The sequence below is a fragment of the Ixodes scapularis genome, unplaced genomic scaffold, assembly GCF_016920785.2.
Source record: "Ixodes scapularis isolate PalLabHiFi unplaced genomic scaffold, ASM1692078v2 PGA_scaffold2__306_contigs__length_199485367, whole genome shotgun sequence".
In the NCBI taxonomy this organism is placed as follows: Eukaryota; Metazoa; Arthropoda; class Arachnida; order Ixodida; family Ixodidae; genus Ixodes; species Ixodes scapularis.
Window position 1 is genome coordinate 100,675,649 of NW_024609857.1, and position 27,132 is coordinate 100,702,780.

Here is a 27,132-nt window from a genome sequence, read left to right on the forward strand (position 1 = left end):
ACGTCCGTGACCTTCTCTAACGGCCACGCGCCAGATACACGACCTTTTGTTATGACTAGGCTCCATTCAAGGATGTGCGCGTGTAATAAGTACGTACATTACATCAAATGCTTCGTTTACGCCCCTCGGCACGAGGCCGTATAAGAGAACGTTTATTTTCGAATGTATTGACGATTACGCCTATTGAAAAGGAGCTTGAATCCCCGCGTTTCCACCAAAAGAGAAATATAAAACTGGTCTGGCGTGTTGTTTTAACGTCCTGCTTGAAAACTTCAAGGGGAAGATTGCGGCGGCCGTGAGAACTCTATAAGGAAGAAAATGGATCTGTATTTCGGGGTCTTTGTACGGAAAGTGTGTGTTTGTGTTCGGGTCTATGCTTCGCTTTATGTCCGATTAATCTTATCATAATAAATAACTGAGGCTGGGATACGGTATTTTAAGACGCGACTTCAATGTCGGAACGCTTTTCTGGCTCTGCTGTGTGATGAGGAACCCCCCACCTGGAATCGCAAATGTTTGTTGCAATTTGCACGAAGACGCAGGGGGGTGGGAGGGATAGAGGAGTGGGTGGTGCATAACTATGTGTGCGTGGATGTGTACAGTTATTTCGATACAAGGATGACGTACGCGAGGCTTCATCTCAGCCGGTTTTAGATTATGAACCATCTGTATTTTATATACATTATATCATTTGTTTTTAAGCGGGGCTGTGAATAGTTACGCCCGTGCGCCTACTTTCCTGCAGGGCACCCGCAGAGCCAATCACTGCGATCTACAAAAAGAATTCAACCAAACAAGAGAAACAAATATTTCTACTGAAAATTGAAGTCTGCGATGTGACACTCCTTGGTGATTCACATGCTTAGGTCCAGCTCAACGTCCCGACGCAGCTATACTCTTCAGTTTTAGGCCATGAATCGAAACTTGCTTTTGCTTCGTAGACCGCACTGATCAACTTCTCGAGTGGTGTCCAGAAAACTGTATGCCTTGGCATTTTTTCACAATAATTTATAAAGACTCTACCGCGCTGTCGCACTCCTTTATTTCGTGTCACCTGAAGTCGGACCGCAGTGAAAATCTTTAGTAGTACGTAACATAAACTGCATCCTACATACTACGGGCTTAGTGGCACGGCTTATTCTCCGCGCATCATTAGAATGACTGCACGTATTCGGTGTATGTGCTTGTGTATACGTGTGTTCCCGGCTTAAAGTGTCGCTGTTTGATTCGCTTCGTCGGTTCATTTATAACATCGACTGCATGCACTCTGAATCTAGTTTGTGCTCTTGATTTTTTTTCTTATAGATTTTTCAGAAAGAACGGTTCGATCCTACCTTTCATACAATATCAAATCCCGTAGTAAAAAATGGAGATGAAAAATCACAAAATAATTTCTGAGTTTTACGATTCCTTATTGACGCATATACCAAAACTGCAGTAATGATTTGTTAACATAGTCACCCCTACGCCGCCCCCCCCCCTCGCCCCCCAAATTGTCTATAATGCGAGTTGTTCATAATAACGAGGCAAAAATTTATTACTCAAAAAAAAAAAAAAAAAAGAACCCGTGCGTTTACTATTCCAGACAACACTCTGAGAGCCAATCACCACAACTTACGGAGGCAGCTCAGCGAATGACGATGCCGAAAAATATGTTTAGACCAAAAAACGCAGAGTTGTGACATTAAGCATTACAAAACGTCACGTTTCCATTGCTTAGTGTCACAACTCAGACTGCGTGTTTTGGTCTAAACATATGTCTCGGCATCGTCGTTCGCTGAGCTGCCTCCGTAAGTTGCAGTGATTGGTTCTCCGGGTGTTGTGTGGAAAGTAGACGCAGGGCTTTTTTGAAAGTGATTCTTTTACACAGTTTCTTCTCGAAAGCTTTTTTTTACGTGGCGGGTTATCCATATTAATGTGGTCTATATTAATGAGACTCGACTGTATGATTGTTCTTCCAATGCAACAAACTGATAGCTCGGGAATTAAAGAAACACTTTCTCCACTGAAGTCGTTTATTATTATTATTTTTTTTTTACGTTTATGGTTTTTGTTTAAGGTAGTATTTCATGTCCATACCGATCCTTTTTATTTATGCTGGCGTCGTATACACAGCACGTCACATCTCTGGGCTGCTGAAAATATGTTTACCCCAGTTTTCAAAACAATGGGGAACTTCACTGGTATCCAGAGACGAAAATATTTCGATGGTTTCACAAGCACGTCTCGAAACGTGCTTTGTTTGCGTCCCGCGCTTGCGCTTTCCCGTCTCTTCGGTAAGCCGTCGGCATACATCCACTATTCCGGGATCGTTTATTTTGGAAAGGTGTATAGGGGGGCGGGGGCCCAATCAGCTGGTTCTTACAATACGCTCAGTCCTAAAGTAATTAAACGAAACATTCTTCTTGTTTGCAGTGCCGAGATGGTTGTGACAAGTGGCGAGAGTCCACGTCGTCCTCGTGCGAAGGCGTCTGTGTGAGTGATCGACGAACCTTACAAATTCCCCTTTTTTAGATAACTGCATTCGTAGTTTGTGTCATGATATTTAAAATGTACGTTACCATGGCCATCAATTATACGTTACTTTCTTTCCAGAATGGATCCGTTCCATCTCAAGGGAAGGTAAAACATGTTGATTCTTTGGATTGTATTTTACATAAGTTCATTCATCTGAAACAAGTTCTGTTTAACTCTCTCCGTTCTTTCACCTTTTTCTTTTTCCTCTTCTTTTCGCTATTTGCACTGTCTTAGGAGTGGTGTACATGCCATAAAAGTCTTTCGAGTCGAATGTGCTTTTTTGTTGCGTTTTCAGGACCTGTTTTGTCTCATGGGATGTAACCTCGCTGTCACAGCGTACCTGCAGAATCTCAAAGGTAACTTCTTTCTTACCTGCCTCTCGTTTTCTTTTTGACTTGCATGCGTACATGATGTGTTGAATCGTGGTGCCAGTGTTTTTACACGTTTCTAATTTTAAAGTGTGGTAACATCGCTATAGTTGTCTCAGCTGATCTTTTTTGAGAGCGCAGCTCTTAGACGCCCACTTCCTCGTAAAGCGGCGTCGACGTCGCCACCGCCGTCGGCGTAACCGCGCGCGTTGCATTATTGGACTTCACAGCCCTATACACCAACTAAATTCCCCGCTAAATTTAGTGAAGAAACTGAATTGGTGTGTAGGTCTGTGATGTCCCATAACGCAACATTGCGCATTCAGTTTCCCAGCTCAATTTAGCGGGAAACCGACCTTCTGTATAAGTCACGTGACATAAAGTCATGTAACATCATTTTCCCCGCTAAATTTAGCGGGAAAACTGAACTGGTGTTGAGATCACCTGACGTCAATTTTCCCGCTAAATCTAGAGGGGAAACTGATTTTGTTCATCGGTGACGTGACATGAAGTCATGTGACGCCATTTTTCCCGCCAAATTTTGCAGGGAAAATGAATTGCTGTTGAAATCACGTGGCGTTAATTTTCCAGCTAAATTTAGCGGGGAAACTTTGACGTTATGTGACGTCAAAGGCCACGGCTTCGCGAGATGCGGAGCCGTGGCCTTCATGAAATCCCGAGCAAGTAGCCAAAAACGTTTCACGTTGAAACAAACACCGCGCGCGTTGCCTTATGGGGCTTCTATCGTACCCTCCTCGTTTTCCCTGGCCTACCCTAAAATTAAACAATACAAAAATCATATATATATATATATATATATATATATATATATATATATATATATATATATATATATATATATATATATATATATATATATATATATATATATATATATATATATCTCACGATCAACATACCTCAAGAGCTGGGCTCTAATTTCGTATTACAGAGGAGCGCAAACGTCAGTAATTTTAATTTTTTTTTTTTCTGTCGTTATACCGGCTTTGGCACCGAGTTAGCTTCTGCCTCCACTTCGAAGCATACTTTGCTTCGGATCTGCGTCTCAAAAGGCAAATTTTCCTTGAGACGCCACTTATGAGCCAATAACACACTACTACAACGGTTACCAATAAAATCACACCTCGGACGAACCTAAACGTTTAACTGCTGGCTACGGCCAGATGGAGACTTTGACTACTCTGGCATCATAAAATTCGACATCGCTAAATTAGGTATACGCCTCGAAGTACCGAAACTTTGGCCATCTTGGTGTTTACTATCATGGTTGCCAGTTGTCCGAAGCTTTACCTGGAACCGCGGAAACTGCTTTTCCGTCCTCCACACAGAATTGTTAAAACAGTTCGCGACATAGCAAATCAATATCACCTGAGGTTTCCAACAGCGTATCTAACGCTGAGGAAGTGGCATTTTTGAATTGTGACGATCGACAGTTGCGTCTGCCCTTCACTGAGCACCAAGAAGGTGGCATCCACTAGCAGATCGGGTAACGGAGTGCCGATACTTTAAAGGCTCGTTCACACAACTGGACTGCGTTGCGCCGTGCACCGCAGAGCCGCCCCATTGGCTCGTCGTAAGGGTCGCCGTCGCAATAGCTCGACACAAGCAGTCCTAGAGCGGTCAAACGCAGTCAAACGCAACTGTGTGAAGGAGCCTTAGGAAGTAGCTCATCTAGCGGCTCATAGGGTGATTATTAACAACGCACCCGTTCCGTGCTGCAGCACAAATCGGCCAACCACCGGCGCCATTCTTGGTGGCCGATTCGAGAACCAGCGACACGGTGACGATCCGCTGGAACGCTTCCCCGGTCTACAACGGCAGCTTTCTGGTCCAGTGGAAGTACGATGCCCTGCAGGGAGACTGGGAGTACTACGAGCCGGATCGGCCGCTCGCCACAAACTCCCTCCGCATCGAGGGACTCCGACCTTACACCAAATACAGAGTAAGGGCCCGTTCGCAACTCCAACGACGTGCATTTAATCTCTCTCTTTTTTGGGTCCATATCATATGAGCGAATGACGTTTTAGCGAACAGCGACATTTGAGCGAATCGACGTTTTAGCGAATAACGGGGGCGCGCGTTAACCCATCCGCCGCGCTCTTTCGCCGCTTCGCGGCGACAGTCTGCGGCGGCTCATTACAAAAATGTGAACCCATTTGGCCCAACCGAAAACGCCGCTTCGCGGCGTCCGACTATTCGCTAAAGTGTCATTCGGTGAAACGTGGGCGTTCGCTAAATTGTCATTCGATCAAGTGAGTGCCTCCCCTCTTTTTTTTATGTTTCACGTTCTGGCCGTTAGGCCGCCCCAGTTTTCGCTTCGTACTAGGACGGTGGTGGTGATGGTGGAAAACGTTTATTGATACGTCAGGCACTCGCATAATGCTGGGCTTGGCCGTGCGACGGCTCCCCTAAAAAGACGAGGTCAGGCAGGGCTCCCTCAAGAAGAGAATTACAGAGTCTAGGATTACCTTTGTCCTGAGGAGGTGTGTGGCAGGCCTGGTTCAATTCTCCAGGACAGAGCGGTAGCCCCCCGATCCCCTCTTTCGCGTCTTCTCCGCTGGCTGGCGTCACCTTTTTCGGTGTTGGGAATAGGCTCCCGGTTCGCCTCTCAAGCACCATGTGTTCTGCATCAAGTGCCGATTTCCGCGCATCGCACGCACGCCCTCCATCCACACGCTAAGTGACCTGATCGGCTTGCGTCAGGTAGAAGAAGGGTTTCGGGAACGTTCACCCTGCGGAGAAATGCTGAATGCCTGCATTCCCCATGCATTGTTATAAACGACCCCTTTCAAAATACGGTATTCTGTAGGGAGCTGTGAAATCCCTGCACAATGGCGGACTAAAACCTCAACGTCACGGCGCACTGGAAAAAACACACCCACAGAAAAAGGTGATGATCGCAGTGACGTTGCACTTTCGACGCTGTTTGGTTGGCTCGTCGGCTCGGAATGTTGGCCGCGCTCCGACGTTCGCTATCTTATGGAATGACTTGCACGTTTCTCGATGCAGTCGCTTCGCCATTGTGCAGTGGTTCCGACCTTCTAATAATCAACACGTGCCTCTTGAAAGGGGTCCATAACCGCTGCGCGAAATTCTAACCCATTTCTTCGAGAATCAGCGTGGCGGCAGAAGCGATTTCGGCCCATTTTTTTTTCTGTATTCGTTGGGTTATATTAACCGAACCTAGCTGTTTCAAAATTATATTTTGTGTAGGAAGCTATATTTTCGAAATTAAGGTAAACCTACCATCACGTGAAAAGCTGTCCGCCTGCTATGCTAGACGCTTTCACCAATGAGAAACGTGCAGAAATTATTTTTTCGACTCGCAGCCCTTTGCCACAACGACACGATTTTTTACGCTTCGGGTGCCTTTATTAACTGATGGCTTGGTCGGTTTTCTTGCAGTTCCGTGTCGCTTGGGTCATCTTGCCAAACAACAACCCGCTGTTTTCGCTGCCAAGCGTTGTCATATCGACGCTACCACACGGAGGTAATTCTTGCAACTCGTTGTATAAAACGTCAGAGAGAACGTGGTGGTTAGGATCATTCCATAAATATTTGTCGTAACAAAAGAATAAAGATTATGTTTCTTTCTGTCTTTTCTACCGTGCGATCGTTGCAGTTCCTTCGACGCCGCCTAAAATCACGAGCCTCACCACGATCGGTCCGAGACGCATTGCGGTGAGCTGGGACCCTCCGCAGTTCCCGAACGGACCTATTCTCTCCTACGTGCTCTACCTCGTGGAACATCCGAGCGGTTTCACAACCGTCAAGGTATAATCACCTGTGCTCCCAAATCCCCCCCCCCCCCCTTCCCCCCCAAAAAAAAGAAAGTCTTAAAAAGAAACTGAAAAAGCTGGAAACGTTTGATGAAGTATAGTGGACAAGCGCACAATAGAAGCCCAGATAATCTTTTAGTTCGTCCAATTTGATATCCGGGCGGGGACAGAGAACATAAAATTTGAAATGTTTCATCTATTTCTCATTTTAAGATCTAGGTTATAACTGATGCATGTGCCTTTACTTGCATGCGGGACACACATAGAGCCCTCTCACGCAAATGAACCCTGCCAAGAAACGTAGCTTTCAGCTTGCCGAAAGACTTGTTTGTGTCGACGCGCAATCTTTCAGCATTTCCTGTACTTCTGCGTTGTTTGCGATGCTTAGGTTTTTGTGAGCTCTGTAAGAGTTCGGATCGTCATTACCTATACTAAAACTGAGGGTGAAACTCTGCCACAGAGCACCATCCGTCTTTGAGAAATGCCGACGCCGAGACTGAAACAATATTTAAATTTTCCAATCCTTTCAGCGAAATCGATAGCTGTTGGATGGCTTTTTTTTTTTCCTCCAGGACATCTCCGATATTACCGGGGGTTTGTACTTCATGTTCAGCGGCTTGAGACCCGAGATGCTCTACACTGTATCGGTGGCGACCAACAACAACCTCGGCCTGGGCCCCGCGGACAGACGGAACATTACGACTCCCGCGCACATCAACAACACATGTGAGTTGTCTCTTCTATCGTATCTCGAATTTTTAATCCGAATGCTGCTTAAATTGGCGTTGCTAGAATTCTCGGTCCTTACTGGGAGCTTATCAAGGGCTCAGAGTCCTACGCTCATTATAAAATAGTCGATAATTTCTTTTGAAGGCTGACGTTTCCGTTTTTCGGTTTTTCTTTTTGGCAGCGTCTCCTCCTTCTTCGTTCAACATTCATTTTCCAAGAGTCTGATTTAATCCTCTCCAAATGATGAGCACGCGCTGATGCGATTCGGGATCTCTGTTCCTTCTGCCCTTAATTTGTTAATTTTGAATTTAGACGATAGGAAGAGATCTAAGGCGCCGCCAAAATTACAGTTGTCATGCCACGCAAAAACAAAACAACAAAAAAATGAAAATAAAGTTTGGCATGACTAAGCCTCCACAGCTCTGCTAAACCGCCGAGACTGGGGTCTTTAAATAAACCCGAGACTGGGTTTGTCCTAAATTATGTTAAACCTTCCCCAGCTCGTTCGCGCTCCAACTTTTTGTACGTTAGCTCTGCCACCTCTTTCGCGTGAAACCATGTTGAGAACTTTGCCATTCTGATCATTTAGGGTGTATTCAAGTCCAGTAGTCAGGAGCGTTTCGTCTATCGTACGTCGGGCCGATAAAACATGACCCCTCTTCAAATGCCTTCCTTATCCTTTCAAGAACGCCGCGAGAAAACATCGGCTTTTCTAATGTCTACAGCAAGAATAATTTCTTTATTTATTCCAGTGTTACCCACACCGGAGCCTCACCTTTTAATTGCAACGCGATGGCAAGTTCTGAAACAAGGACTGAGCATCCTTGACGTGCCAGTTGCAGCGTTCCACACAGCGTCTCCATTGGAGATTACGGGTAACTTCAGATTGACATATGTAAACCGCAAACGCACTTCTGCAATATTATTTCCAGTTAGATAAAATATTAATAATTTCTTTACATCGTTTCTTTTCTTGTTTCTAGGTGTAGCAGTGCACGTCTCGAAGAACCTGCTCTTCGTTGCGGATTCACTGGGGTCAATTCACAGCATCGAATTTGCAGATGGATTCCGTTCTAATGCTATCATTCTAAACAGCTCAAATCATATCGGTCTCCTTTCCGTCGACTGGCTCAACCACATGCTTTACATGGTAGAAGGCGAACAGGTACGCTTCCGATACGGCTTCTGAATGAATAATGACAGTCTTACCTAGTCTTTCACGTTTTTCTTAATGCCACCGGGGAGGTAATTCTTGCAACTCTTGCAATTCAAGTTTTGGAATTTCAACTGCGATTCTCGTACTTTTTGTTTCAAATATTATGACTGTTATTTTTATTTCTTCACTCCTGAAACTGTTCCGATTGTACGGTTGAGTTGCAATGATGGCTGCTGTTCGTCACTTCCCTCTTGAATCCATTGGTAAAGGGTCAGATAACCACCTTGCAACGTAATAAGAAAAGCAGTGTTATGCTTCCTCGTATCTGTGCGAAGTGACACAGCGTGTTGTTGAGCAATGCGGGGGTTCGCTTCCGATGTATATCCTAACGTTACCCGCCACTTCGTGATCTGTGCGGATTTCAAAAAGAGAATTCAACATAGGTTCCGCTTTATGTTCGAAGGAGCCGAGAAAACAGTAAATTGGTACAGCTGGGGTCCACGACAAAGTTGTTAGTACACTTTGTTTTTATTTTAGAAAAAAAAACTTACGGCATCGCCTTAAAATTTGTTCACTTGACCAGGCGAGCGTAACAAGGGCTGTTTGTAGCACAGCATTTTGAAATATATCCATCTTCCTGATAATTTGCTTCTGTACAGGCCTCATTTTTGCGGCATTTTATTTTGAAGTGTTTTTTTTTTATCTATGTTCACGTTATTAAATATTCAGATATCTCATAGAATGAGGCAAATCTTGATTCTGTACTTGTTTGTCTTTCTCTGTCGCAGATAAGCGTGTGCAACCTTACTGGAAGCGAATGTCGGGTGGCAGTCTCTGGCTTTGACAAGAAGCCTTCGGAGATGAAAGTCGACCCCTACAATGGGTAAGTCTCTTCTCGTCAACATTACATATTAAAGAGAAGCTGAAGAGTTTCTTGAAAAATAAATAAGTTGGAGGTGAATTCTACGATATTTTTTCTCCCATGAATCACAGCACTGAGAACCATTTACTTCAGAAATATCCCTAAAAGAAAAAGAAAGCAAAAAAAAAAAAAAAAAAACTTTAGGTTTTTTTTTTTTTTTTTTTTCTCTACCACTCCAACGTCATTTACAAATTCACAGACCGCTGTGAGACCTCCACATCCCAGCACGTGCGCGTTCGTCCTTTCAGAAAGCGCGCGAGCGCCATATGCACGAACACTCAAAACGCCACACATATATAGATGCCCTTTCTTGGAATGGCTTTAACGGGCGCCACTCCTGTTGGCAGATATGTGCCACTTGAGTGACGATAATAATCCCTGGAGAAGGGGAACAAAGGGGACAAAGGACAAACACAAATCCCCAAACACAGCTAGGTGCGACCGGAAAAATCCTTCTGGTCCCGGTATCGAACCAGGGACTTCTCCATTTCCAGTAGAGCGCTCTACCAACTTTTCAGCTGTGTTTGGAGATTTCTGTTTGTCCTTTGTCCCCCATGTCTCCCTCCTCTAGGGATTATTATCGCCATTCTTGCCCAGCTCGCTTGCGCTCTGCAAAAATTGCATTATCATGCAACTTGATGCCTGCTGAAGCTATCTTCACGAGCACACTACATGTGCTTGCACGTCTGGTCCCCACTATGGAGTTATAATAATGTACGCTAGAGGTTCAATTGGCGCTAGTGTGCTGCTGCAAATTGAAGCAGACAGCAACCAGTCCGAAATTGACTTCCAGTAATGCATCTCTATGGGAAAAAGCAAGTGCATTTTCTCTCTGCGCTCGATTATAAGAGCAAATATCACGAATAATTTGTACGAACTAGGCACATTGTAGCATTTCTCAGTCACGCAGACGAAATAATTGGTCAGTTACGGCGTTTTTATATTAAATTCGTGGCATAAAAAACGGTGCTAAAACTGCTTCGTATATTTATGTGCACTGTCGGACACTGTTAGCCCGAACACGGCGTCGGCGCTTTCTAGCATGGGGGATATACGTACAAAACGAACGAAGGACACCTGGAAAACTTAAGAGAGACGGCAAAAACTACGCTGTAACACTGGATAAGTAACTCCTCGTGCATGCAGACGATCAAAATAAATTTAAAGCCACGTGATATAGTCCGATTTCCAATAAATAAGTACTGATTTATTCTTTCTGCTCATGAATGTGTGCGAAGATGCTTGTTCTGGGCTCAAATCACCACTCGGTACGCTCCAAATCTTTGCAAATAGGGAGAAGCCGAGAACAGGTGCCCGATAAAAACTGCCCGACATAGGGACTAATAAAAATACAACCTTTTGTAGCCCATGTGCTTTATTTTTTACGCGTCGCAAGAATCAAGTTGCCGGTGATCGTCGCCAAACCGAGTACAATGTCGTCCCGTATTGAAAATCGCAGTCGTGAGGATGCTGCCGACGTCGCACTCACGACGCCGTTAAAGCAGCCGCCGACATAATCTCCTGGAAGCCGCCATATTTTTAAACTCTGCTCGTCTTGGCTTTAGCGAACTTCTCATCACGAATCCTCCTTGGAGAAGCGCAAAGACTCTGCGTACGCACGCTATTTCCGAGAAATAGCGCACGCTAAAATTGCGCACGCAAAGCGCAAAACCTGGTTTGCGTTCGGAGCATGCGCAGTGGCGACGACGCTATTCGCCACTGCGCATGCTCCGAACGCAAACCAGGTTTTGCGCTTTGCGTGCGCTATTTTAGCGTGCGCTATTTCTCGGAAATAGCGTGCGTACGGAAAGAATCTTTGCGCTTCTCCAAGGAGGATTCGTGATGACAAATTGGCTAAAGCCAAGACGAGCAGAGTTAAAAAAATGGCGGCTTGCTGGATTATGTTTGCGGATGCTGAGGCGGCGTCGTGAGTGCGGGGTCGGCGGCATCCTCGCGACTGCGATTTTCAATACGGGACGACATTGTACTCGGTTCGGCAACGATCACCGGCAACTTGATGCTTGCGACGCGCGAACATTTCTCGGCGAAGGTCAGTGCACGAGACCTCTCTTGCCGAGGCGACGCAAGCGGACACGATCGGTCAACCGCTCGCGTCGCATTCTCACGTTTAAACAAATCTAAAGTGCTACTCTGGACCAGGAAACTTTTTTTTCTGAAGTTAGAGCATTTCGTGTGCGAAATAAAAATTGTTACTGTACCTTGGTGGCGTCACAAGCGCGAGATGCTTGGGCTTTTGCGTCGCGACGGAGAAACGCTATTCTAAAACTCTCTTGCATCGCGTGCGCTAATACAAGCGCTAAATTTAGCGCTAGCGTGCGCTAAAATTGCGTACGTTATTCTAAAACTCCCTAATAACTCTATGGCCCCCAACACCATAGACGAAATCGGAACCGAAACCAACGTCCTTGACCGAAACCAACGTTCAGCTTCGTTCGATTTACCTGCACCTCCTGCACCGGTGCAAAAAAGTGTAGGACGGTGTACTTCCGGTGGTATCTCAATACACATAGCGGAAGTACACTGCCCTACACTTTCTGCACCGGTGCAGGTAAATCAAACGAAGCCGTAATTAGTTAAGCAAAAACTAGAATTAACCAGACTGGTGGCGCCGTCTGTTATTGCCCGAGCGCATCTTCCTTGTTGACACGTTGCGTGCCCTATCGGCTGGTGTCGTCAACATAAGACGCTTGTTTGTCTATTACTACAGTGGCTACTGCATCGCCAGCCGCGCGGAAAGCAGTAGTCACTTCGGTTCCAGGCCAGAATACGACAGTGGCACTGTTGTGAGGATTCTCTACTCAGCGTTGAAACCCGATCGTTTGATAACCGATAAACTGGGAAGCTTGTACTGTGCATCCCATGTAAGGTCAACTCCAAACCTCTGTCGTGCTCGCAGGGCTTATTTCAACTTTGCTAAGAAGAGTATGCTGTTTTTAATCTCCGATTACAGCTATCGTTAATACAGATAACTCCCGTTGCAGCGAATACCACTTACATGTGCCATATATCGCTAGAATGAGTTCCAAATGAAAGGAGAACAGAGCTATAGTCGGTTGCAAGCTAAGAAAAAACCGGAAATGCCTCTCAGAGGAAAATGTAATCCTACGCCGAGAAACACCAGCCAATCGTTTTCATGACGTCACGTATCCGTGGACCAATCGCAATCCTTTTGAAAAAAAAAAAAAAAAAAACTCAACATGGCTGTTGGCCTTAGCAACGCGACGCTAGTTTCTCGTGACAATTATTCTGCTTTTTTTGCACCGTGTATTACGTGCCCGAGGTTACGCCACGAAATCTTAAAGGTATCGGCTTGCGTTTGCAGCAGTTTTTGCGCGACAACGTGAGAATCCAGCGACGCTATCGCCAACGAAAATTTCGAAGCGGGTGCGAGGCTTAGCACTGCTGAGAGGTATGTTAGACAGTATGTTAGACAGTATCTTGGACAGAAAATGAATTGGGAAGACGGTACATTGGACATGACTTTCTTTCTTTACTAAACAGCTATTTCGTTGACAAAAACGTATTCTAACTTATTTAAATGTCCTGAATGAATTAAATAAATATTGTAGTAGTTTAAGACACGTTTCCTGGAGGAAGAAAAAGCAACGTTGCTAGCGAGCTACTTTCTCGACGGCGGAGGCACTTCAGATGGGCGCAATGCGCTTGTGGGTGGAGCTAAAAGATTGTTCTCAGGTTGCATCCGACTATGATAGTTGGAGCACTAGCAATGCGACAAGCCGTCCCGGCGAGCGCGTTGAACATATCATCTGACTACGCGCCCTGTGTGTTGCTGCGCCTCTTCCGAAGGTCACGTGATGCGTGTAGCGTCTTCTGCGGTTTATCGTGACGTGAAACAAAGTATAGTCTTCCGTGTTGTGGATTACTAATTATCTTCTAAACATGTTAATAATTTTTGTCTAACGTGGCTGCTGCAGTATTTAAACGAAGAAAGATGTCTTTCGTAGCGTTGAATTATTTCCACAACTTTAATGCATCTTTAAAAAAAAAAAAAAAAATCACTTCCAGATACCTCTACTGGGTCCTGCAGAATGGCACTACGGGCGGCCTCTACCGCATCGACCTCGCCAAGATTAGGAAAGATGCCGTGGCAAGACAGGAGGCCCAGCTTCTCCTCAAGGATCTCGAACTACACACCTTCTTGGTGGACTACAAGAACTACAGGATCCTCCTGCCAAAGAGCGCTCAGAATACCGTGGTGTCGGTGTCGCTGTCAGGGACCGACGAGACGGACATTCGCCGAAACTCCCAGAGGCACCAGTTCACGGACGTGCGCAGGGTGACCTACCACAGGGGCAACCTGTACTGGACCACCGCGACGGAGGCGTTTGGGGAGGAGTACCACGAGAAGGGGGACAAGTTCTACCACAACAAGTACACGGTGGACAGCCAGCCACTCGTGTACATTGGGATCTTCCACATGTCGTCCCAGCCGTTCCCTGGTGCGTCCTTTTTTTCTTTTTACTCTGCATTGTTGCGTATACATTATGAGGGAGGATCGGTGGCAGAGTCTGTTAGCTCAACGCAGCTCGGAGCACGTTGAGCGAAAGCTTGTGCTGCAGAACCTAGGAAGTCCGGGTTCAATCTCCGCCCCTGCCCGTTTCAATCTAGATGAGCATTGCACCGGCGTGCGATTGTGCATTACTGCTGCGTGGTGCACATTAAAAGATCCCAGGCTAGCAGTGGTACTGCGCTGACAAGATTTTTCGTCCAGTGTGGTGACACCAGACGCCTACTGAGGCTGACTAACTTCTGGCTTTCTAAACATTACACGCTACACAAATACTTTATAAGTAAGGAATGTGTAGCTATGCCAAAACCAGATGATGATTAGATGCAATTGATTGCAATAGTTCTTCCACAAATTCTATGGCTCTATTGAGGGAATACCTGCGGTATGTATGCACAAATGCTGTTGTGTGGTTAACATGGAACACATATCTCTGCGCTGCACTGGTTTCATATACCGATGCAGAGAAATTTGAACGAGCATTTGGTGTGTGTTAGTCAGATACCAGATTTTAATGGGTCTTTGACAGCTATAATTTTACTGAGAAAAATCCAGCATTGTTTCTAAGTGTGCCAACTTATTTTTATCTTAAAGGCCGACGAACAACGAGGAAGGAGGAAACTCTCCCTCAATTCCCCCTTTTCATTTGAGAAAGAGGGACACAATCCTCCTTTCTGCGGGGAGTAGCCCCGGGATCCGTTCCTGTGGGGAGAGGGGGAGAGAAGAGGGCGAGAGGGGATGGAGAGAAGGAAACTCGGAAGCGGTTTTCTGCCCGGCAAAAGACGATTATGCAGGTCGGCCTTTAACAAAATACTTGAGATAGAGAAAAACAAAAAGGGGAACACATGCACATAGGGTTGTGCTTGTCCCCTTTAATTTTTTCAGATTCAAGCTTTTTTTTTTTCAAAGATTGACAGCTATTAGCACATTTGTGTTAAAGCACTAGAACAGGCTTGTTTTGTGGTATAATCTTAACGGACTCTGTTACACATGCCCTTTTATTGCTTGCCTTAATGCAGCTTTAGGAACATCGGGAAAGGTGGTAAGTCTGATTCATCTGATTGTGTGTTATATAACATATGTTATGTGGCATGAGGCATCACATTCTTTCATATGAAGTTCATATCATATATAGTTTAGATTAATAACTATGGAAGCTTATTCCTGATTTGGAGGCTTTGAGACCACTTATCAAGTCATACCTCTACTTTCAAATGTCTATTACAAGATAGATATTTTAATGTCATGTTCTCTCTATGCACGCTATAAAAATGTGGACACTAAAATGTGCATATTTTATAGAAACGTAAAGTAGGTATTAAAGATTGCGCTGTAAAACTATACAAATGCTTTTTCGATCTTGCATTTCAATAACATTAAACATTGTCAGCACATTTGTATATTATGCCACTTGTATATCATTTATAATAAATGAGCTACAAAAACAGGCTTTTTTTTTAGTAATGTTTTTATCAATGTCCTTGCAGTACCGGTAAACCCCGTCCAGAAGGTCCAAGCCATCTTCAAGGAGGACCTTGCGAAAATTGCATGGGAACCTCCAAGACTTTTAGGAGGTTTAGGTAGGTGGTGCTATATTTTTCTTGCCAGAAGAGCATCTTAACCTACATATGTATAATTAGTGCTTTCAGCTATATAGTACCAATCGGGGTTTTCCCTAAAAATTTTAGGATGTGGACATATGACTATTTCCAGGGCATTAGCAAGGAGAAGGAGGTGGTGATTGCTGCAATTTTTGGTGTTCTTGCCACTTTCTCGGCTGTGTAGCAGTGATTTTATTTGCAGAGATTAGGTTCGTCGTGTAGTGGCACACATGTCTGCCCAACACAACAGTCTGGGGAATCGCACGTTTTCAAGATCAGCATTCTATTGTCCAGAAGAGGCAAAATATAGAGGTGAACTGGACATAGTAGAGATGGGCAGTCAGCCAGACCGATGGACGGGAAGGCCACTGCCACCCACTGTAGGGAGAACCCTGGTACCGGTGTTTGCACGCATAACTGCACATTCCCCTCCCAGACTGGCTAAAATGCCTATGGCTTACATAGACAAGGGTAATTAAAATAAAACTTGTTGTTTAAAAAATAAAAAAAAAACAAAAAACACATGCTACCAAATAGTGATCCTCATTTGACGGTAGGGCAGAGCCTCTTGGAAGTTTAGTTAACAGTCCCGGTCATCAATGAGTTGGCACATCTGCAGAGGCTCTAATGAGGTTTGGCACATGTTTGCTCAAATGTGGGCAGTTCATGCTTCAGCTGAGAAAGATGCTCCTCACCTGGCAACAAATTTGCATCTTTGGCATGAATTGACTGCTGAGTATGAAGGTCTCAGCATTTTATGAGGAAGCAAATTACACTTCACTTTGCCTCAAGTTTCATTGTAAAAATAGTTTGGCCTCTTTCAGAGCAATACTAGGTGATTTCTTCAATGTAGTGAATTGGGATACTTGTTGCGAAGTTACTCGAGGAAACCAGGTACTGGAAAGGACATGGAGCTTCATTCCAGTGCGTGCCCAAGGCCACAACGCCAGACACTTCTTTATTTCTCATGCTGTTGAAGCATGGCGTTACTGGCATCATAATCGGATTTGTATGTGTGTTTGATATCAGTTGTTTGTTATCTTATTGAAGTGTACATGTTTCAAATGTAACAAGCATCATTTTTTTCTTGGAGAACAAAATATTTTAAGAACTTCTTTATGTAGTGTATGAACCATGCGCAAAACTTTCTCTTTCTTGGAGTGACAACAAGTAGGTTTTGTTGAACTTAAACCTTGTGATTTCTGTATATAGCACCTTGATCATCCACTATAAATGTTCTAAAATCATTATGTGTCTTTGCCTTCATGAAAATAGATTTTCAAGCCTTTATTTCAGTCAGCCAGAGGACTTTGACACTCAAGTAGATCCTATCTTGCCTATAGATGTGCAAGAGTATGTATGCTACTGATCATACACAAGCATTTTACTGAGTAAAAAGGCATGTCAGCTAATATCATGAACTACAATAGAAAATGCTGCTCATCTAGAGAGAGAATATAAGAGAATATAAATGTGCTGAATATTAAAGTCATGCCAAAGGTGCTACTGTATAATTCTCCATGTGAGTTGGCAAACCCATTTCATAGTTCACATTGTAGCCAGTAAATCGGCTTACATCCACTTTTTTGGTCTATAGTTTTTATAAACATACTTCATGATAACTTCTCACGTTTTATACTACTTTCAACATTTTAGGTCAGGGGGCCTGGCAGAAGTGGCTGTACGAAGTACGAGTGCAAGACCACTCCACCAAGGTCTTTATATACATCATGAACATCACAGATACTTCCACCACCATCAGGAACCTGCGTCCAAACACCGTCTACTCTGTCAAAGTACGGGCATACAGCCAGGGAGGAAGAGGACCTTGGTCCACAGATTTTGTCGGACGAACCTTGAGGCCACGTAAGTGAACCTCTGACTTGCTTTTCTTGGGACAGTCGGTATACAAAATAATTTTTTTTACCTTTCTTGTCGTTGTTTCTATTTGTGTCTTTTAAAGCCCCATTATTTTTAACCTTTATTTCGTAAAACAGCCTCACGACGGGGATTTCCGTACATGCTCTGGAGTGCGAGCGAAGCGCTGTTGAAGTCCGACATTGTTGGAGACAGTATTCAACCGCTCATCCATTGGAGCAGCCTGGACAGTGCCTACATCACTGGTAAGCTCAGCAGGAAGTAATACAAACTATGTTACTACATCCTGTGCAACCACTCAAACATTTTCTATACATAAGTAGGATGAAGCTCAGCTAGAAGCTTCAAGTACCTGTTACAAATCTGACTCAGTCTCTTCATTTTACAGATATTACTTGGTACCAGGACCAGCTTTTTCTCAACACCAACACATCCCTGGTGTACACATACAATGTTTCTTCACATTTCTCACTGGAAAGGCTCCAGAACATCAGCCATGCTTCTGCGGTCGCTGTGGACTGGCTGGCACCAAAGCTGTACTGGTCAAGTCCTCTCAGGCAAATGGTATGCTGTAGAACCACAGTATACTAAAAGATAGATACTATTATGTGCTTGATCTTGTGCAGTTGAAAGCTTTTATGGAGTACAGTAATGGGGAAACCAAGAAAGAACTTAGGTGTTTGAAGATCCAGAGCATGCAGCTACCTTGGAATGCCAGTGAACACAATTGAAGGGTTTTCACTCATTCTTTTTCATGAGTTTTCAGTGTAGGTTTTCTGGGAGCCCCGGGGTTTTGCCAGAGAATGCTTAAGGGTTCCTCCAAGCCCCTAATTTTTTCTTAGTTGTTCATCTCCCAAAAGAGTCTTTCCAGTTTAAGCATCATTTTAGAAGATTTGGGCCATTCATTGGTACATAACTGTGTGCCAAACAGTTCCTGGTGTGTGCATTGCTGTTTGAGAAATCTTTGAACTTCTGTACCACTTTATTGTATCAGTACTTAGGCCAGCAAGGGTTCCTTGCCTAATATTCAAGAGAAATAAGCATTCCTTAATTAAGGGAAGACACCACCTTAAATATTTGGGAAAAAAAAAAGACTTTCTATCTTTATGTATTGTGGTTCCACAACTAATAGTGTACACTCCTACACATTTTTATTGCAATATCTTAAGTATTTATGGAGAAATCGAACATTTTCGGTAAGCCAACAATGCAAAATCATGTTTTTTTGAAATATGAAACTTCTGTTCCCTATTTTAGAACTGCTGTAGCTTTGCACTGGTATGCCCTAGAATAATGATTATACTTTCGTTGGAAAGAGCATTTCTTCACAGTGTCAGTACATGAAACATCTTTGTTCGAGAGTGAATACTATTCGAGCAAGAACATCATAGAAGTCCGTCTTTCACGTAGAAGAGGCTATGCATATGGCCAAGAATCGAAAAGCCTGCCCTGATTGAACACAAAACTGACCAAAACCAACATTCGTTTATAGAAAGTCACATGGGTTTGTCTGCTTTGTATTTCGACAATGCTTACCCTGCCTATAATTGCTGACGTTGGTTCGTGTATTACAAGCATACTCAATTCCTCACTCAGTTCACAATCAGGGTCCACATGCCGACAACAAAATGACACACGAAAAAAGGTTTTAAGCTTGGACTCACTTAGCAAAGCCATCCAGGAGATCGGGTGTAAGCAGAAGTCAAATGTAGTGGTGTGGAAACTTCAAACAGGTTTTTCTCAGTTTAACATTTTTACAGCAACTTTCGTTTTAAGAAATCTATCATTTCAATGAATCGCCTATTGTATTCTTCGCTGTGGATGTATCTGAACTGAAATTTAATGAGGAATGCGGCTAGATATTTATTTTTCCAAAAAAAAAGGTTCTTATTGCCAAAAAGCAGAGTTTTGATGAGGAGAAAATGCCCAATTATGTTGAATGCTTTTCAAATTGACATTTTGCATAGAAGAAACACGAATTTTAAGGTAAAAATGTAGATAGCCACACCCCCCTTATGCTCTAGTTAAGGCTGAAGCTTAGAAATGCTCAGTATTCTGCAGCAATTTTATATGATAGATTTCCTTGCCAAGTGAGGTGACTTACGTCAATTGCTGTATTCCTTCCTTATTGGGAAATTGTCCTACAGAGATGAGACATCATAGAGTGTATTTAGGCAATGAGATAAATAGACCCTCAAAATTTCACCAACATTGAGCAACTGGTTTAAAAGTCAACACTTGAAGGTAGTCTCACCCCTTAAGTTGGAAGAGTTCGAGAACTCCTGGTCTAGCATAATATCATGAGAGATGCCCCACCCTCAAAAAATAACCCACCCCTTTTTTTTAGCTTGATTTGCTATTTTCTTTTGAACATCAAAAGATAGCCCACTCCTTGAATCATAGTGTTCACATCAATGATGACCTCTGCGTGAATGCAGCTAGGTAGATATGGCTGGACATAAGCGAACATTGCTGTCTGGGAACTACATTCATCTTTGTTTTATTGTCCCTCGCCGCGATAGCAAGTTTGTCAGAAAAGCATGATCTAAAAATAGTGTTTTCTTTTACACCTTTTCTTGGTTGTATACACCGAAAGTTAGCCCACCCCTTATTTTCGCCCAATTTGCTCTCGATTTTAGGTGGGCTATCTCTCGGGATATATCGGTAGTTCATTTTAGGTGATTTTGATAGGCTTTTTTACTGTGTTCTGTGAAGGCTACTGAAGGCATTGCCTCCACCTGAGGACTCTTCGATTTGTGCATTAGAAGCCACATTTTTTGCATTATATTATTTGCTGCCTTTCATTCGTCATTTTTTTTTGTCATCTTTCCAGATATCGCGTTCAAACTTGGATGGCACATACCCAGAATCGCTGCCCCTTTTGACTATGGCGCAGGAGATAGCCATTGATTCTTTGTCTGGATACCTTTATTGGGCCACCACGCACAGTGTGGAATGCTCAAGGCTCAACGGCGAGGACAGGCAGTCCTTCTTTCAGACTGGTCTTTTTTCCGGAAAGCAAGGTACTATTCTTTGAATCACTCCAAACATAATATCAGTCCAGAGCATCCTTTGTTGTTTGTCTGAGGCCACATGTTGCTGACAGTTTGCTCGCCGTTTTGTTGCAGTCATGGGACTTACCTTGGATCTGGGCCATGAAAAGATCTTTTGGATGGTTCGAAGTTTTCAAGGCTCAAATCTGTTCCAGTCGTCGCTCAGGAAGGAAACGGGCCCTAGAGAAATTTCCGAAAAAATTGTGGGTCCTTTGTCAGAAAGTGAAATGTAAGCCTTTGTTCGCTGAGTCTTTAGTCTTCACAAAAAGTAGCTTAAAATTGACTCGCATGTACAATCAAGCATGTCTGATGGAGAGTATACGTTAGTGGTGGCTCTTGCGTATAATGGAAACCTGCCAGATGTCTAATTCACACTCCTCCAAACACATATGAGCAATCTATGCAAAAAAAAAAAAAAAAGAAAGTGATGCTGGAAGAGGATTAGGTGAACTGAATGCACAACATTTTCCTTTTGCTGAAAGAGGATTATGGTTCGTGGAATACCTAGAACTTAAGCTCACTACTGTCAGCTCTCCTTTTGTTTTTTTCATCAGTATTCAATATAAATTTTGTAACATTCTATGAAGAATAGTTAGATTTACCATGAGATAATATTTATTTTTATCTCGGAAGTGATGTGAAAAGAATTCTCGGCATATTATACGAGCATATAGTATGAAAGCATATCTAATTACTTAACTGGCGTCACTGCTGGAAATTTTGGAAAAAATTCCTTTGGTTCTGTGTACTCCCTCATTTCATAGATAGCCAGTATGAATTTAATTGTATTATAACTTAAGAATAGAATCATTGAATTATTTTAGAAATAAAGTTTGACTACCTTGCTATTTCTGCAAAGTCATCCTAAACAGCAGCAGGAGCTTACTTTTGCATCAAGGTGTATTCGGAACTAGCGTCAGTGGGTTGAGAAAGGTTACGTACTACATTCTTGCATGTTTGTAAATGAGAGCATTTTTTGTTTCCTATACTTACCAAATTTCTATGGCTGAGTGCATATGACTTCGAGCACATAGTTGAGATTGTTTCTTTTTGCTTCTTGTGCTGCTGCAGGAAAGGGCCAGTTTGGTATTTCAGCAACCGCCTCTACTGGATCCACCAGGAAAAAGAGGCCATCATTTCCAACATGATCGGACAGAACATTGCCACCTTGAGGGGCTTGGGCCTTTACGAGCTGAAGGCTCTGGCTGTTGTCGACGCTTCTCTTCAGCCGTACCCAGGTGCAGCATGCTGATCCCCATTACTATAGTTGCATGCATGTGAGAGAAACAGATGATTGTCATATGTTCTGGATTAGGAAAAACAGACATCATTATAGTACTTCGTTTCATCTGACAGTGGACAGCAGTGGACGCTAGGAGCCTTTGGAGCGAATCCAGTGCCGTGTCAGTGTCACGTGACCTTTCACGTATAGTCGTGGGAAATGTTCACAGCACTGGATTGGCTGGGATGCCTTCTAGCATCCGCTGCAGTCTATTGTAAGATGAAATGGTGCATAGTTTCACTTCAGCTTGCTGTTAGTTCTTTTTCCTTGTTTCAGCTGATTATATTTTTCCAAGCAAGGCAGCAAATTATAGTGCCCTTGGATTTCTGTGCGCAGGACTGGATGGTTGTCTGGCAACATCCGGTAGAATATACCTACATCAACACGTTGCTTAGAAACAAGCTTGCACTTTACCCACACCAGGTGTGGGCACTGCACATGTGCAGAAACTAGATTCAAATAAGGTGAAGCACCTGCTCATGCCAGTGCTAACGGAAATGCCACCACAGTGGCGTTATGTCACAGAATTCGTGTGTAGGAGGCATTTGCGAAGAGTGGATTTTGAGTTTGAAGTGAATTCAAAGCAAATAGTGGTTTTGGCTGAATATTTTTTAATTGATTACTGAATAGTTTCTCTAAGCCTTTTCACTACTGCAACATGCTTGAATGAAAACCTAGCTGAACTTGTGAAGGTTGTTGTCAAGCTTCCACTTGTCCGTTTTTAAGATAAGTTCATTTTATTCTAACTATATTTATTGACTGTGGCCTGCAAAAGTCCAATGCCTACATTGGGATGGCGAGGAAACTGAAAATTTGATATAAAATTAAACCTTTATGGTTGCCCAGCTATACCTAATCAAGGGAATTTATAAATAATCTTGCTTCATGTATATATTTTCTTCTATCACATGTGATTAACACAGGTTGTCAGGGCATCTCTGCATATATACGCTCATGCATGCCAGTTTAATTTTGAAAATTTTTCTGCAATGTAGATATCAAGATTCATGAAGTTTTCATTTCTTTCTTATGCACCACCCCTCTTTGGAAATGAGCTTTCCTCCTAAGCACACAGCTGCAGTATTTGTACTCTGAAGTGTTCATTGTGGTGGGTTTGCCCGGTTGAGTGTGCTTCTTACCAAGCACCGGTGCACTGCGGGAAAGCCGCATCCGCGGAAGCGAGCACCGCAAGTGTTGCTTCCTTGCAGTGCACCGATGCTCGGTAAGAAGCGCGCTCAACAGGGTAACCTACTGCGATAAACACTTTAAAAAATATGAAAATCCCAGTTCATCCCGAAGCGAATATTGAATAGCGTATCATTCGAAACTACTGTTAGAAAATTCTAATAATTGCTTGACACTAGTGTTTAGTGTGAATTATTTATTGTAAAACAAAGTTGTTTGGTCTCTTTGGCAAATGTTTTTGGTGGCTCCTGCTGTAAATACCTTATGTCTAGAGTTAGCTAAGCCCTTGGAAGTTTAACATCAAAGTGAAATGCAACTAGAAAAATTAGTGTTTTCAAATGTCGTGCATGACTTTTTCCATTGCACATGTCAATATTCTATTGAGAGCAGACTACTAATTTTGATATATGTTTGTTGCAGGTGGCTTGGACCCATCGCTTGTAAAAGTAGTGCCTTCCCAAATTGCCAGGAACAAGATCAAAGTGATTGGTACCTGGGAAAATTTCACAATAATCTGGTCCATGGAGACAAACGTTAACTATGGAGAAGTGTTCTACGAGCTAAAGATTTCAGATGACCGGGAGGTTTACACACAGGTTTGTTCATTCATTGTTTTAAATGCTGTGATAATTAATCTAGCAAAAATAAAATCGCAGTAGCGGTAACGCTTCTGCTGAAACTGACATATTTTGCATGGTATCTAGGCCAGTAAGAGGCGGTATAATACTCAACCCAGCCTTTTTCCATATCTGTGGTTTCCACAGCATTTATTATTTCTTGGTTTGTAAAGGAGTTCAAAGAATGGAACTTAAAGTTTGCATTTCAGTTCTTTTTTAAACCAAAGCTGTGTGAAAAACTGGCAGATGTGCCAAAAAAGCACGAGGCTGTTGTGGCTCACAGTTTTGTGCGATGTATTTTAAATGAAACGAAAATTATAAGTTTGTCTGACCCAAAGCTGGCTACCTGTTGCTTTGTATTTTGTGGTATGTACGCATAATTGATAACTGAGATGGGGTTTAACATTTATACTTTAGTTTCTCGAAATTTATAATTGTACTATAGAAATTGACTGCCTCGACCGTTAAGGATTTTAGATGATTAGATAACAAGTCATGCCCTAGTCAAAGCCCGAAAGAGCATTAATATAGCTTTGTGAGCTAGTCTGAGTAAAATGATAAGGAACATTTAGCCATAAGTAGCAGGGAAAGTCTGAGTTTATTGACAACACTGCTTAAAGCTTACGTGTAAATGGCTCACAGGTGACATTGGAGAATCGTTTCATATACCCAACAAGGAACCTCTTGCGTCCTTACACACGCTTGGAGATTGTAGTGCGAGCCTACACCTTCTGGGCATCCTCTCGACCAACGACAACAGTGATCTATTCACCCATGTCGGGTAAGTTTGTGAGCCTGTTTAAATTAGCACCCCTCCATTGACAGTTTTCTGATGGGACTAATGAGGGAATAATAAGCATACCATATGGCATGTGAGTGCACCGACATGATTTGCTTGGGTTCACTTAAAGCTTCAGGTGATATTCTTGTGTCGTGGGGTGTTCTCTCTGTTAACTATGTTTGAGGTTCATCTCACTTTCTTGTATGGATATTATTGAGATGTAGATCAGTTTTTATCAGTGTGAATTTTCTAATTGCTGGTAATCTTGCCTGATGGCTCCTTTCCTCAACCTCAATGATCAAGCTTTGAAAACTATGCGTTTTAGGGGTTGAATAGATATAATACCTAGTGAGATACTTGTCACCTTTGAAGTTGCAAGTGAACTGGATTCATTGTTCTGAATTTAGTACCATTAAAATTCGAAGGAACATGTGCAGAAAAAGAGCATTAGCACATGGAAAGCACAGCTTATGTACAATGTCAATGTACAACAATGGTTATGTAAATTCTTCCAGTTCCAACTGCTCCCCTGCATGCGAGAGTCTTTGTCAATCACAAATCCTCTCCTCTTCGAATGAAGTACGTCATTGAGGCTGAGTTCCGCTGGGCCGCCCCTGAACATCCCAATGGAGTCATTGAAAGTTATCGCATCAACTGCTGGTTCTTCAAGGATGATTCCATAGTTACACTCTGCAAGAATGTCCGGGTTGGAGGAGAAGCGCTCTCCTATCGCATCGGCAACCTCCTTCCCAATACAACATACTACTTTCAAGTAAGTGTGATCTTCAAAACGAACACTTGTTTGCTAGTGCTTGGAGCCGTCTAGTTTTCCGTGCCTTATCAATAATTTTGATATGGGGGTTGATTGTTCTTCTGTAGCAGTATCGAACTGTCCAAAGCAGTACAGATGATGGTTACCTTTTCAATCACTGAATTTTATTTGTTTTTGTTTTATCTAAACCTAGTAATTTTTATGTTTATTATACTATAATTGCACCTTCGTTTAATTGCCTCGTTCTTTGTAGCTTGAATTTGAAGACATTGCAGTTAATTTTAATTTTAATCTGCTCGTCCACTTCATACTCAGCCGTGATGAAAGCGCAGCTCGTCAATCGTAAATTCCGATTATTTGTCTCTAAATTCTACCAAGGTAATTGTGGCAGAGCCACTGTACCATTTATATTTGTAGCTTCAGAGATGCCCAATGTTTTAGTATACATTTCCTTAGGTGTACAAAGCTACACATGGAGTTATTGTATTTACCACACAATGAGGTTGTATACCTTGTGTTCATATGTAAACAACTGTCGAAACAATGCATGATAGTACTAGTAGAAGCTTATAGGAAGAACTTGGGGAAACAAACCAGCTGGGAGGCCCCAGGGCGCTGCTGACATCTTGATAAAAGACATAATCTCCTCGAATCCTAAAGAAGCTATAGAAGCCTCTTGCTTCTTGCTTCGCTATTCGTTTTCTGCCATTCTTATCAGCAAATGCTTCAACCTTATTGGCTTGGGAGCGATAGTAAGACGCTTGGGGCTTGCCACGCCATGCATTTCTTATGTCGTGAGTTACTATACGTGTCTTAGCAGAATGTCAGCTGCCATTCCCTCGTTAGGTTCCTTTTCTAAGTCGTAAAAAGCTTTGAAATTATGTCAAATAAACACAATATTTGGCAATCTGCACAAACAGGTTGGAGCGGCGACGCGTGCCGGGGAAGGCCCCATGAGCGACCTGGTGCAGGCAAGCACTGCCAAGGAGCATCCCGTGCCCAAGCTGCTGCTCGCCAAGACGGATGCAGTCAAAGTCACTGACGTGGACCTCCACCAGGAGAGGCTACTCTCGAGCAAGGCCAGTCACCCCGTGGCCATCGCTTACTTGGGTCAAGACGGGAGAGTCTTCTGGCTCGAGGAGAAGGGCCTCCTCATGGCCTCGGGACTGGACGGGTCGAACATCACAGTGGTGCGTGCTACACTTTTGACTGGAACAAACCTTCCCCCCTAAAAATGTGGGCGTCCAACGTATACATGGGTGAATGATGTGTTTTGGGATAGAAACAAATCAGTTGAATAGCCAAATTATTTTTCTGACTCGAAATCTAATGAAATAATTTTAAAGATTGAATATAATAATTTCTGAGAAATGGTACAGTGATGCATGCCGCTCCCAACTGAAACAAGCTCTTCATAGAAATGTAGTGCATCAAGCAAAGACATGGGTGGATGGTGAGTTTTGGGATAGAAACGAATATTGATGGAATAGCCAAATCAGTTTATTGACTTGAAGTCTAGTAAAATGATTTAGTAGATTAAATAAATAATTTCTGCGAAGTGGAAGTACTGTTCTACTATAAAACTATGCCATTATTGATGGGTTTCCAAAGGAAGTAAATGGGGAGAATGATGGTGACTAAGTACGGAGGAAACATCCTGAACCTTAAGCATCTGTAACGTCTCGAGACTGGGACAAATGGAAAGCAAACACAATATTCACATCCATGTTTTATGCTTGACTCTCTTTTGTGCCTCCTTCTTGAACCCAAAATGTTTGATTTCTTAAGCAACTTTTATTGTAATGATGCTCTCTGACTGTAGTTTGCATAAACTTGGGAACGGCTTTTTGAGGACTCGAAATCAAAGCTTGGAAGTACGCTCGTGCACGTTGGGCGCGAACCAAACCTGTGTATGCACACTC

The 27,132-nt window shown here is 43.1% G+C and overlaps 1 protein-coding gene across 1 annotated transcript in view; it reads left to right on the plus strand.

Moving 5' to 3' along the window:
• LOC120846180 (proto-oncogene tyrosine-protein kinase ROS) overlaps positions 1 to 27,132 on the plus strand; it is a 614,259-nt gene that overhangs the window by 543,123 nt on the left and 44,004 nt on the right. Inside the window, exons 3-24 of the mRNA XM_042291966.1 lie at positions 2,416 to 2,475; positions 2,596 to 2,622; positions 2,813 to 2,873; positions 4,628 to 4,848; positions 6,312 to 6,396; positions 6,529 to 6,680; positions 7,258 to 7,411; positions 8,167 to 8,289; positions 8,398 to 8,579; positions 9,359 to 9,453; positions 13,540 to 13,973; positions 15,529 to 15,621; positions 17,299 to 17,508; positions 17,640 to 17,765; positions 17,909 to 18,084; positions 20,354 to 20,543; positions 20,649 to 20,802; positions 21,645 to 21,811; positions 23,461 to 23,636; positions 24,300 to 24,438; positions 24,954 to 25,210; positions 26,131 to 26,400. Of these exons, the coding sequence (XP_042147900.1) occupies positions 2,416 to 2,475; positions 2,596 to 2,622; positions 2,813 to 2,873; positions 4,628 to 4,848; positions 6,312 to 6,396; positions 6,529 to 6,680; positions 7,258 to 7,411; positions 8,167 to 8,289; positions 8,398 to 8,579; positions 9,359 to 9,453; positions 13,540 to 13,973; positions 15,529 to 15,621; positions 17,299 to 17,508; positions 17,640 to 17,765; positions 17,909 to 18,084; positions 20,354 to 20,543; positions 20,649 to 20,802; positions 21,645 to 21,811; positions 23,461 to 23,636; positions 24,300 to 24,438; positions 24,954 to 25,210; positions 26,131 to 26,400 (3,552 nt within the window). The remainder of the gene's footprint in view (positions 1 to 2,415; positions 2,476 to 2,595; positions 2,623 to 2,812; positions 2,874 to 4,627; positions 4,849 to 6,311; positions 6,397 to 6,528; positions 6,681 to 7,257; positions 7,412 to 8,166; positions 8,290 to 8,397; positions 8,580 to 9,358; positions 9,454 to 13,539; positions 13,974 to 15,528; positions 15,622 to 17,298; positions 17,509 to 17,639; positions 17,766 to 17,908; positions 18,085 to 20,353; positions 20,544 to 20,648; positions 20,803 to 21,644; positions 21,812 to 23,460; positions 23,637 to 24,299; positions 24,439 to 24,953; positions 25,211 to 26,130; positions 26,401 to 27,132) is intronic.